Consider the following 14,178-nt stretch of genomic DNA (forward strand, 5'->3'; position numbering starts at 1 on the left):
ATTGTGGTGTTATAAAAATACAGAAGTAAGTATTATAGTATCAACATGGACCCAGTAAGGGCACTGCAACTGGTAGAGAGGACAACATACTTAATTATAATTCAGCGTTACAATTTGTATTTATCATACTTACTAGATTTTAACAATATTATTGCACTTATATTTTAAGTATTGTTTTATATGTTTATTATGATTTAATTTATAAAATGTTATTAAAAATAATTATACTTTTATGACTTTTTTGTTCGGTTGAAGATCAGCGCATACACTCATACAAACATACGCGTTTAGCTGACATTCTTTTATTATATTATTGGTATGTACGTTGTTGAGTGAACTCAATTTCCTGGACTCCATTTCATACTTATTGTGTTTGAGAGATTGCTGGGACAGAGATAAACAAGTATGTATATATATGTAGTATGATAAGCGATTATTACGAGTGGAGTTTACTGCTATTACTGGCAATACAATTCCTTTATTATTTTTAACGCTACTTGTAACACAACAACATACTTACTATTACAAGCATTCACTCATTTTTTTGTATATTGCATAAACTTCTTTCACCCTAAGGTTGCCTGGCGGAAATTGCTGTGTAGCAATAAGGCCGCCTCTTGTGCTTATTTTTATTCGTATGTTTATGTCCTTTGTATATGTCGTTGTGCAATAAAGTATTGTTGATTGATTGATTGAAGCATTCATTGGACTTGCTTAGTATCTAACTTATCTACCTATTGATTTTAACTTTAGATTACAATGACTGAATGAATTACCTTTAGATGTACAATTAAAGTGCAAAAGTTCAGTCACTGAGCCCAGGCATTATTTGTAAAAGTGGTGAAATTATGAACCACTAGTTGTCATAATTATAAAATTTATATTTTTGTTGGTGTTTTTGGTATACTACAGAAACGACATGTAACCAGGAGGTCTTAAGTGCAACCAGTTAATTTATTACTTTGCAAGAAACTGATTGGACTTTTGCAGCTTATTGTTTTTACACGTTTATTTTTAGGTGGTAGCAAGACTTGCGCGGTTACCCTCAACAACAGGAAGTTTATCGGATGTTTATGTAGACAGTTATATATGTAGCAACAATATATCAAGGCAAAAGCTTAGTCTGTGGTTTCTAGTGGGATTAACAACGGTTATGTCAAAACCGAATGAACTGTTAACGAAACGTTCCGGACATAAATAAACTTTCGGATTCCGATTCAACTCGTACGTAATACCCGAGTATTTACCAATAGTTTGTAAATACATTTGCTAGAGTCCAACGATAATGAGAGCTCGAAAATCGTTAATAGGATTAAGGGGACAAATTGGATATTGAGCATAAGCCAGGCTAAGTTCGTGGTGGACACAGCAAGTATCCGTAATTAGTAGTAACTAAGGGGATCAGGCGGACGCTGGCCTGATTAAAACTGGTTTAACTCGGCTTGAGCAGTTTGCCCCGGGCTCCCGGCCCTCCCAGCTAGAGCGGCCACGCTGAGATGTTACCCGGGACATTTGCTACAAATAGGAATATTAGTCCAGATTTTATTAGCTAGGACTCTGATTAAAACTGGCTTAACTCTGCTTGAGGAGTTTGCAACAAACAATCTTCCTCCTTGTAATGGCACCCGCCCATAGGGTCTTAATTGGAACATTTAGCAAATATTTTATTAATAAAGTAAATCACTATTTATAACAAAATTGGTTATAACATTATAATGCTTGGTCAAATGCAATTATTAAAAATATAATAATGTATAATTACGTAATTAGGTAACAAAATTATTAATATTTGTCCCAGAATACCTTGAAAAGAAACAGCTACCCTACCTCCTTATTAGCGTTCCTATTATACGGCATCCGCTTACAGTCGTATATTAGAATTTAGAAATTAGCCATCATCGGAATCGTAACTCCGATAGTCATTAAAACTTGCAGGAGCATTTATTAGTCTTCCTACACTTTGGAACGGCTTATATGCTGATTTGTAAGGTACGGTTCAAGCAGCCATTTAGTAAATGCGACCTATTAATTGTGAGTAGTATAACTTAGAGTTACCGCCACCTATATTTTGCGGAGCGAGGGGTGACTCATTAGTCAACGTCGTCTCGTATGTTTGAATTTTGGTTCGAATCCACTCTATATAATCCGGGTTGAACGTAAAGCATTAAAAGTGCGGCCATTCCCAGTTCTCAGATAGCTTTGTTATGATTTTGTTGAGCATAAAAAGTGAATTAAAATACTCTCGACGGTGGCGTAAACAGACGCGGCAGCCGATAGCCGGTATATTGTACTGAATAATTAAAGCGACCGACACGGTTCAAATGACTGGATTATTGAGTCCTAACAATTAAAAGTTTCCCAATTCAATTAACAATTAAGGGTTAACGACGCAGCTGACTCTGATTGGACTTTCATATTAATTAATTTCAACTTACGCAAATATGAAGGGCACCTACGTCCAACTTGCAGGGCTTTGATAAATTTTAATCAATTCCCAATTAAGTCGAGGTCAGTTTGAAAATTTCGTACATTTTCAGTTTATGGCGGCAAAGTTAAAGCTCATGGTGCTGGCAGCGCGACAATATAAATTACCTATAATTTTTGAGTATGATACTCCACGAGTTAATAGAGTTGAATGCCCGTAGGGTCCTACTGATTCGCTGGAGTTAAACATGACGATAAGGATAGATGACGTGAAGGAAATTATTGTCTTTTTATTGTCGCGCCAGTCATCACGGACCTGATTTGTGATTGAATTTATTTTTCTCTACATTAAATCGGAAGCAAGAGAAAATAAAATAAATATTTGTTATTCCATTTTCTGTTACCGGTATTTACGCCCACGCTCGGATACAGGGAAAACATTTTCTAGGTAAGTATAATTAAAAACAGCTTATAATCTCAATAGGGTTCCACTTCGTAGGTAAAAATACATCTTTGCTTTAACATTTTAGGTGATAACCGATTGGTTGCTACAAGATTAACGTTTACCTGTAGTAGAGTAATGAAACGAGCGCGTGTAGTAGCAGGTTGACGAGGTGGTATCCAGCTGGTTGCAGGCCGTGCACCGCGTAGTTCCATCGAAACGTCAGCACTGTTAGCGGCCGGTACGACTTGTGGGACTGTTCCTGTAAAGAGAGGAGTACATGCTTTATTTTTTTTTATTTTTTTATTAGTCAAATAATAACACATTTAATATAATAACATTAATTAAACGCGTAAACGGACAAATAACGGATACGTAACGAAATAATTCCGTTTGAGTAAAGATTATTTTTTTCCTTCTATCATGTGTTTAGGTATCTTGAGTAGGTGTGGTGTAGGTAGGAATAGCATAAAAGAGAAGAGGAAAACAGTGGGAGAATACAGGCTAAGTAGATAGATAGTCGACTAGGTTAATTAGCTTCCACCTTACGTGTCTATAGTTAGCTTTTCGATCTTTGATTTGTTAAACCTGTACATAACAAGTAATACAAAAACACATTCAGTCAAAATGAGGGCAATCCTGTCGAATCACCCATAAGAGTTTGTTCAAACAGTGAAAATTGCACGTTGCTTGCGTTTGAGATGTTTTTCATTATAAACATGTTGTCTAGTCGTAGAGTAGCTACGAGCGTAGCAACGTGCTACGCTTCGTAGAATTTGGTAGTTTCAAACTACTCTGCTTTTTCACTATAAACTAGGTAAGTAGGTACCTACATTTTATGGTGAAAGAGCACGTAGATATACAAAATGTGTTTATTTCTCACTCAAATTGCTTTATGTTTAGAACTAACCTACGTACGAATTGATATCATTATGGAAGCTTGGTAACTTATTAGATGCTGTAACTAATGATAAATAATTACCTACGCTACATTATGTCCTCATATTGTCCAAAGATGATTCATAGCCGAACAAATTAACAGCTACGAAATGTACGGGGTGGTTCTTTAAATGAAATTCCATGTCAGGTGGCTAGTACGGAATGGGCGCGCATCCATCACGACGACAATATGCGAGTGCTAATAAATATCACATGTCAACTACTTCCCAATCCGGACTCTAGGGGAGGGACAGAGTGATTGACTCACAAATGAGATTACAGGGGAACGATTCTTGCTTGTATGGTTCACAATATGTACAGAAAATATTGTAGCCAATCAGTGCGTTATTGTTTGGAAACAAAACAGTTCGAATTAGGGTTGTGTCATTCATTCGAAAAGGCACTAATGCCTTTGGTTTATTGGCTCTAAAGCCAACTATTCAATCACATGCTAAACTGTGATCGTTTTGCAATACAAAAAATATGCGGTAAATCCACGGATGTTTGTCGTCGCATAGTCGCATTAGGGCGCGACCCCACTGCCAAAGCGGAACAAATTGATGTGTTATGTTATGATAAATAATGGCCACCGCGTCTGTGGTTTCAATGCGCGTCAGTGCAATGCGATCAACCGCGAATGCGTAATTTGTCTCTGTGTGCGCGTAAAGTAAGCGAGAGAACGTCACCCTTTATTTTGCGACACTTTCTGACGCTTGCGAACTATTTTTCATTTAGTGATGGATTGAATTTTTAGCTCACTAAATACTGTCCTCCATTCTTTGTGGCTTTGGGAAGTAAAAAATCATGATTTATACAAGTCATAATATAAACGTGTTATGTATATAAGATAAAAGTTTCCGAAAGCAACTCGTAATTAAAAAACTGTTTTGCTTTAGCGGAAAATATTTAGACTAACCGTAATAAAAATGTCTCGATCCGAAGTTTTATGTTACTGTTATTTCTTTGCGTAAAGACTATTTAGCGCTCAGAAAAGTAATTTGAGAATAATGTCAGCCGGTGAGGTAGGTAGGTACCTATTATCATTTGGGGTGTGACCAAAGCTTCGTCTTTCGTTGAGGGCAGACGAGGTTAACCCTCTCAACTCTATTACTTGATAAGGTTTCACTGTAGATTCAGCAGATTCTGGGACGATTTGTAAGTGGTCGGAGACGTCCTCGAACCACTCGACCCTGCCCTTTATATATAGCAAACGTTTTGTTACGTTTGTTCAAGAGATCTTTTACTTTGTGTTGTAATTAGTATCTATAACGAAACTACTGGACGACGGAGGCTACATATCCCGGTGGGGATATAATCACACAAATAATTTTGTGATCCCTAGTTTGGTTAGGACATTACAGGCTGATCACCTGATTGTCCGAAAGAAAGATGATCCGTGCTTCGGAAGGCACGTTAAGCCCGGATACTTACTGATGTAAGTTAGTAGTCGTTACATGAGCCATGTCAGGGGCCTTTGGCGGCTCAATAGCAACCCTAACACCAGGGTTGATGGGGTTGATAATCCACCTCACAACCCACACGACAGAAGAAGTATCTATCATACCTAATACAGGTTAGGTCACATACCTCCGAATGTGGGTTTCTTCACGATGTTTTCCTTCACCGCTGAGCATGTGATAATCATTTATCAAACAATCAAACATGAATTCGAAACAAATTAATCAATCATTTGTTTAGGCCTGTGCTGGAATCGAACCTGCGACCTCTAAATGAGAGGCAAGCGTTGTACCAACTGGGCTGCCATGGCTTTAATTATTATCTATATTATATTTTTATATTATGTTGATATGTTGGGATGATTAATTATCCAATATTATACGTTATTCTCAGTATATTCTTTTTAAACTCGCTTTTCTGGGGCACAGTACTGAGACGTTCATTTGAAATAATTAATAGACATGTATAAAATGTAATAAGAATTCTTTTTACATATGGAACATTTAATGAAATCACCGAGTACGAGTATGAGTAAGTACACTGTGCAGGACGTAGGCGTTTAATAAGAATTTTCTTGAAAAAAAAAGGTAAGGTAAGTATGAACAGGTGTTAATGTGAAGTAACACTTACGTGTGAGGGTGTGTATATGTGTCCCCCTCTGTGAATTTCTCAGAATCTAGAGAGTAATTATGGAGATGTCGTTCCCGTAACAACGCAAAAATAAGAAGGGATCTCTGCCTGCGGCTGTCTCGTAACCGGGACGCGATGGAGCCTGTCTCCTAGCGATGTCGCGGACGCGTTACGTTATTTGAATAAATCCGTTTTTTCACATGTGCGATACTGTTCAAAAGCTTATAGATATTTTTTCCATGATATCTACTCTTACATTGTGATTTGAAAATATTTTCATTTTCTACTTTTGGTGGTGTAAGAACTTTCGTTATATAGTATGGAAAGTTTTTATTAATCGCCTTTTCAAATGGACGTTACACAAAATTCCGAGACTTCTACGCTATAAATTATACGTAGGTACTTATTACAAATACAGAAAATTGAACAGAAATGTTTGTGTAGCCAAAAGTAGGATAAGTAATTCCAAAATTAATTACATTACAACATTCAAACTACATACATTGAATAAAACAATAACACAATTTTATTACTTTTTTGTTTTAAATAAATAATTAATTGTGTATAATTTTAAGTTTAAAAAAAAGTGTATAATTTTCAGTAGTGCCCTTACAGGGTTCCTGTTTGTACTTTTCTCCACTTTTAAGACCTCTGTAAAAACATCAGGAATGCAATAAATATCTTATCTTAATGTAAGCCACGATTTCAGAATTTCCTGCGATATTTTCTGCGTTTTTTTTTGTTGCGTATATTCGTCCCAGCACTATTGGTGTTCAAGCCATACCAGTAAAAATATGCTTCCCTTCATGTGAAATTTGAGAATAATTAAGGAAACATGTTTCGTCTCTGGAGGAATTTTCTTCTCTTTTTGTCATGTTCTTTAACTAGCATACTTTCGAGTACTTTGCGTTTACCTTGTAATAAATCTTGCTGTAAGTATATTTTCCTCGATGTTTTATGATGATTAGCTTTAATAATACGAGTAGACTTTCGTGTTTTTGTGTCTTTATTATAAGTACAATATTCGTAATTATGATATTATTTTCACGTCACAGTCAATATAGTTTCTTTCGGGACTAATTTCGAGACATATATGACTATATGATATAACTTTTGATACCTTTAGGCATCCAGGGATAGATAATAATATAATGACCTGTATAACTCACCAACTAGACGCTTGTAGCAAGACCATTCTGAGGCTCTCTGGCCTAGACAGTATAATGCAGGTACCTATTTGAATTTAGTATTTTTAAAAAGCACAAAGATAAAAATATTGTAAAAAATTAAAATGTTAAAAAAAAAATGAAATGTTAATGTTGTTGTTGTTGTGTTAAATGTTTGTTTCTGTTTTTATATAAAAATGTTGTGTATTGTGTTTATTTATGTATATATTATTTTGTCATTCAATTTCCTGCTACCGGAGAAAACATGAAACATGGTTGTTTTGTTAAAATTTAAAATAGCTGTTTAATTATCATATTACAATAATATATTTTTATTTATTTATTTATTTTTACAATTTTAAATTCAGCCATTACAGTAAAAACCAATTCGACTGAAACAAACACATATAAGACATAACAATAGGGTTCCGTACCTTTAAATAAATAAAAGTTTCCCTTATAAGATCACTAGACAATACTTGACTTGAGTGTCATGTCAAGTAAGATGATTCCGTGCTTCGGAGGGCACGTTAAGCCATTGGTCCCGGCTATTAGCCGTAAAAACACTTCCACTAACCCGCAGTAGAGCAGCGTGGTGGAGTATGCTCCATACCCCCTCCGGTTGATTGAGGGGAGGCCTGTGCCCAGCAGTGGGACGTATATAGGCAGTTTATGTTATGTATGTCATAGATTATTGAAAAACGGTTTTTTGCTAGTGTAATATATTGCTTAAAAAATATATTTATACGTGTATAAACAACAAGAAATTCTGAACTACATTAAGGTTCCCAGTCTGCGGGTTACAACAACATAAAACAAACATAATAATATCTTTAATACTTTTACTTGACCTGTATATTCATTTTAGGCTGGTATATTTGTATTTATTATAATCCGCGCAGTGAGGCGAATTTGGAAGCTAATATAAAAATATAGGTAAGTAAGTAATTTCCACCTCGCTACGTTTGAATAAAAAAGATTAGGATTTGCGAAGTAATATCATATAAAATATGAAGACGAAAAAATGTAGCGGATATAATATACATATATATTAAATACAGAGGTATATATCTATATACGAATATACGTAAGCCCGTTGTTATTTACCAGTGTGTGGACCACCACGCATAATTATGTATACACATACATACATAGGTACACTACAATATATTACACATACACAATAATATGATGATGATGATGTATTCCATCATCATTCGAACGGCCTCCGTCGTGGTCTAGTGGTTGAGTGTTGCGCTCACGATCCGGAGGTCCCGGGATCGAATCCCGGTGGGGACAAATCACAAAAATCACTTTGTGATACCTAGTTTGGTTAGAACATTACAGGCTGATCACCTGATTGTCCAAAAGAAAGATAATCCTTGCTTCGGAAAGCACGTTAAGCCGTTGGTCCCGGTTACTACTTACTGATGTAAGTACGTAAAAAAAAATAAAAAAAATAAAATAAAATAATGTTTATTGTGATACACAGGTTTACATAACACAATTATAAAATAAAGTTTTCCATCACAAAAGGTAGTCGTTACATGAGTCATGTGAGGGGCCTATGGCGGCTAAATAATAACCCTGACACCACGGTTCATGGCACCACATGGGTCATGGTATTTATTACTTAGCTTTCAACGTTTGGCTTTGAGAGCCTTACAATTTATAATACCACAAACCTGGTATTATTCTTAATTGTTAATAGTTGGGTTATAAATAAATATCAGACTATGGACTCGTAGGTATTGATTTCAATAATTATTTATCCCGATTTGTTGAAATACACTAGTTTCATATTTTAATCAAAAGAAGTACACATTATATAAAATACAATTTTTACCAATTATTTTTGGAAAAGGAGATTCTTCTTGTTTTCGAGTAAAAAAAATATTATTTTTACGACACAGTTCACAAGTTCACATGCGAAAATTCTGCAGCAAATCTACGTTCAGAATTTTATAAGTTCCGAGAAAATATAACCAATAAATAAGCATTTTTGTTCTGCAAAAGCGAGCCATTCGGGCGATTTACAAATTGGGACCCAAGATGTCACTTAGAAATAAATTTAAAGAAATTAATATTTTAACTTTGGCATCACAATATATCTTTGAAAACTTAATATATGTAAAAAAACATATAGGATTATTTGCAAAAAATAGCGATCGGCACATTGTTAATACCAGGAATAAAAATAAACTTGCTTTACAAGTCAGTCGATTACATAAGATTACTAATTCTTTTAAGGGGCAATGTATACGTTTTTACAATAAGATTCCCATTGACATTCAGAATTTGCCTTTCAGCTGTTTTAAGACAGTAGTTAAACAAAAACTTTACAAAAAAGGTTATTATAAAGTTAGTGATTATTTAGAAGATATGAATGCATGGGATTAACTGTCTGAGAACTGATATTAGGCAGCTAAATTACTCAATTGTATACCAATATTTTATGTTTATTTTTATTTTTTTAAAGAACGTCTAGGGCCCTGTGCCGAGGTTTTTCTTGCAACTTCTTTTCCCCGGCTATACAGGTTGTGAGAAGCTGCAGTAGTTTTAGGCGGATGAGACGTTCGTTATGTAAAATTGACGATTCAAAGTGTAACTATGTTACCTACTGAATAAAGATATTTTTGAATTTTGAACTGTTAAAGAAGTATGCTGAAATAGCACGAAGACGGACAAACAACGACACGGAGGGAAGGAACTTTTATTCTTTCTTTATTTTCTCTTTTACTACCGTGTCTAAGCCCGTGTGTACACGACCTGTTTATTTCTTTTTGGCCAAAAGCGTTGGACGTGTGTACGGCTGAAAATCGCCCACGGCTGGAGGTCGCCTTTGACTAATCCTAGCGACGCTTGGTTATCGCAGGCAAAAAGAAACGCTAAGTGCAAGTAATCTCTTGTACTGTGAGTTCTGTGTGCTCGTATTTTTGAAATGTGGGTTTTCTAAGTATCTATTTTAGTTACGTAGGTGTCTGATTATTAGGTGAGTCGAGTTTTTAAATGCGTTAATTTATAAATAATACAACCTATATAATTATGTTCCACAGCCAGGCACATTGCTCCCTTTAATCAACTGGAGGTGGCCTGGAGCATACTCCACCACGCTGCTCGTCTGCAATGCGTGCGCTTATAAATGTTCAGTAACTACAGAATACAATCGAAATTATTGCAGAACTTTCTAGTCAATAGTTTCAAAATCGAGCGTGTTTATTTTATTGTGTTGTGTACGTACGATATAATATTTAAAATAAAACAATTCATAAGTTGTACGGCATCGCGAGTTGTGACATGCGAGCCAGAAAATGGGCTGAATTTTCCCTTCTGTGAAGCACGGGACCCTAAAAAGCTATTAAGAAAGAGTTAGCTATAAAGTTTTCTTTACCTTGTGTAACACACATTTTTATAACATAAAATCCTAAGAAAGTTAGATGGTTGAGCGATCTTTATTAGAATTACACTTTTGCTGTGTTCTGCTTTACATAAGGTAACATGACATAAGCTCACGACTATATCCCACCTCAATGGGGGTAGTCGGAAGTACATCCATCGTAAGATGATGTAAGTACTCACACTTCACCGAGCTCTCTATCCAACGTGATAGCTTTACATAAGGGAACTTTAAATTATATTTTCGTTACTATATATTGCTGCGCGTTAAAAAAATTAAATAAATAAATGAATATATTTGATGTGGGAATAATAAATGCCAAGGAGAGAGAGAGAGAGATATTTTGCTGCGCGTTGCATATTATAATATTTACGAAGAGTCTGGATTCCTGGCTTAAGTTACAATACATAAAGTATTGGACGTTGGCGTATTGTTAAATTGTTATATTATGTTGTTCTAAGGTTTCTGCGTTCCACGCTTTGCCATGGTTGTGTGTTATTGTTTATTCTATGCGCTAGATTGACATTCATATCATGGATTTATTGCAGGTGATAAATAGTATGGGTGTAGTGTAGAGCTGTCTTTAGATATCATATGAGGCGTGACTGTATATGTGGATTCGAAGGCATATCCTAAAGACTACTTTTACCCCAGAACCCCTCCTTTGTGTAATTCCAGCGAAGCTAAAGCTATTACGTAAAGAAAAAAAGCAATTCAGATCTAGTCGTAACTAGTTTCCTTTTCTCGTCATATGTAGCCGTTGTGAATATATTCGTTTGTAAATTGTTTTCTTTGTATACGATATATATCTGTAAATTGTAGATTGTATGTAAGTTATAGCGAATTGTGTTTAAGGTTGCACTTACTTACTTACAAAAATTGGGTTCACAGATTTATCTTCTTTGTTGTAGTGTAGATTTAATTTTACTGCAGGTAGATACATTTTGCGGCTAGGGTGTGCTGCCGCCAAAGGATGTTTTCCGGATACCGAACAGAACATAGTACCCCGCTAGCCACGAGCTGGTAGTGTGACTAAGAATCGACGATCCCACAGTGTTATGTTGGAAACTTGGAAGTTGTATATATGCATCACGCTGGGTTAACTTCGATAGCGCGTTTCACGACTGAATTATTGAATGGTGGCGCCATCTGTTGCATGTGGGCAGACCTAGCTGGTCAACTAATTAGGTCCGCCACATACGCATCGATACTAAATTGGGCTAAGCCTTCCGTTGGTTTCAGTCTGCATATTATAATAATCGGGGGTGTCAAAAGGTTCAGTCACGTAATGATGTGTCAGTTTTCTCCTGTCTTCGTCGGCGACTCTACGAAAATTGGATTTTCTTATTGATAACAAGAAGGGACGGCAAAGGATAGGATAATGTTCTGTCGCCGACCGTAACGCACGTAGAAATCTAATTGGGATCCCTTGAATAGGAATTCAGTCCCTGCATGGTATATGCTATCTACACAGATGCGACAAATAACGCGGTATCCGACCAATGACGAAAACGACCGTCCCGTTTATGTAAATAGCATGTGCCAGGCCGCGGGACCTGGAAGTGTCATGCACGTTTTCTTTCTTTAAATGTAAGACAGTAAATGACAGACAGTAAATGCAAGATATGTTTCCATTATCATAAAATCAAGAATATTCCCGAAAAGAGAAACGCTTTATTTGATTTAGTTGCAAGCATATTGTCTATAACACATACATAAACAGCTTAGATACGTCCCACTGGAGGGGGTATAGAAAAAAGTCCACCACGCTGCTCCAGTGCAGGTTGGTGGAGGCGTTTCGGAAAATTCGGTGATCAGCCTATAATGTCTTGATAAAGCTATCTCTATCCCCACCGGAATTCGAACCCGAGGCCTCCGGATCGTGGGAGCAACTCTCAACCACTGGAATACGGAGGTGGTCAGGCAAGTAAATGAGGTAAACATAATGTAATGTATTACGCGTATAAGGTAAACAAAACGAAGAAAATTACATGTGGCAAAGAAGGAAAATTAAAAACAAATAGGGATGTTTGACAAAATGAATAACAAAGTCCACGTAGGTAAATAGAAACATAATTGGGTACTATCCTAGGTCAAAGATGAATTATGAAACTCTGATTACTAAATAAAGTCAGTTCTAAAGGTGACAAAAAATTTATTATTTTTTCTATTTAACTTAATATATGAATTCTAATAAAGAAAACATTTTGTCACGTTTTCAGACGTCACATGACGTCATAACGTAACAGGTTCATACAAATTCCGTAGAAATTTCGTGTTTTGACGTTTAGCAAAAAGTATCTGATTTGACTAGTTGGAAACTAACCTATTGTCAGAAATCCGAGTTAGAAACGTTTCTTGAAACGTTATTTTACTTGAGGGTGTCTAAAAAGCCACATAGAAGCAATTCATCTAACAAAAACATCGTGGCGTGTGCAAAGAGAGTTGGAGGGTAACCGTGCGCACTTAACTAGTAAAGATCTAGAATCATAGATCAAGAAATGTCTTAATTCATAATAATGAACATTTTAATGTAAAAAGGTAAACCTACTACATACGTGGTATATTTCTTAATAAGTTGGCAAGCCTGCACGTTTTGCCCAACGCTCTGCTGCAAGGCTTTCGTTTAGCAAATCTCAGCTTAGGTACTAAACAAGTTTGGAGTTTCGTAGAATTGGCAAAGTTTTCATTCAATTTAATTCACGATACGAAATGAAAGGTTTTTAAAATTACTTAGTTGCTAAGTGAGATATTTTTCAACGGACTTCTGAGACATAACTACGGTTTGAAATTTGTTTTTTTAGGTGTGAAAATATAAAACGCCATAAATAGAATGACTGGAAGATTCCAGTCGTTTTTCTCGCCTTCGGCTGGTTCCCACGTATAAAATACGCTTTCAGTTAAACTTTTAATGTATTAGATATAATTCATAAAATTTACTTATAATTGTAGTAAAAGTCTGTTCTAAATAAATATTTTAGCAAACGCTTACAAAGCTTGTACGGAATTAGGTAGTACGCATATTTTTACGATTTTGATAGCAAAATGTTCTTTTGTGTAATAATCAACGTAAATTGCGTCTGTTTATAATATTACCTTGTATGTGGACATGAAGTTACGACAACAACGGTGCCATCTTTAGAAAGAACAGCGATTTGTCACCGCCAAGCAAATTAAGAGCGACATTAAAATATTTTCCGTATTTTTAACGAGAGAGGTTTTTTGTTAGAAACAGTAATAATTGCCGTCTCAGGAGGTCTGTGATGGATGATCAAATTGAATTCAATTTGTGTTACACAATTGATACTTTGCATCACTCATACTTGGAACAGGCTTTTATCGCGATTACCAAAATGTGTTTGCGTTCTAAAAGGCGCTCAAGGAAAAATTAAAACGCACTGTGTATGTACCATCCATTTTATTTTCTTTGGAGCGAGAAATGGATGTTTGAAAGAAAAATAAAATGTCCCGCATAAAGTGTTTTCGTCTTTTCTCATTTTACCTTAATCTATCTATAAATACACATTGCAAGACAAGTCTCATACTTAGAAATTTGTTTATTATTACCTATCTAATAAAATTTCCCTGTTTTAGATAAGCTGAAAGACGCGGTAACATACATCATTCATTTAAAAGAAAATCCGGATGAATATGATATTTTTATTTACTCTCTCGCGTTGTTATTTGATACAATTAAAAAGGTACTCAACATTACGCACATA

General features: G+C 35.5%; 1 protein-coding gene across 1 annotated transcript in view; it reads right to left on the bottom strand.

Moving 5' to 3' along the window:
* Nucleotides 1-14,178, bottom strand: part of LOC126366503 (protein O-mannosyl-transferase Tmtc3-like) — a 128,006-nt gene that overhangs the window by 23,068 nt on the left and 90,760 nt on the right. Inside the window, exon 2 of the mRNA XM_050009626.1 lies at nt 2,992-3,128. Coding sequence (XP_049865583.1) covers nt 2,992-3,128 — 137 coding nt within the window. The remainder of the gene's footprint in view (nt 1-2,991; nt 3,129-14,178) is intronic.

This window comes from Pectinophora gossypiella, chromosome 4, assembly GCF_024362695.1.
Source record: "Pectinophora gossypiella chromosome 4, ilPecGoss1.1, whole genome shotgun sequence".
Lineage (NCBI taxonomy): Eukaryota > Metazoa > Arthropoda > Insecta > Lepidoptera > Gelechiidae > Pectinophora > Pectinophora gossypiella.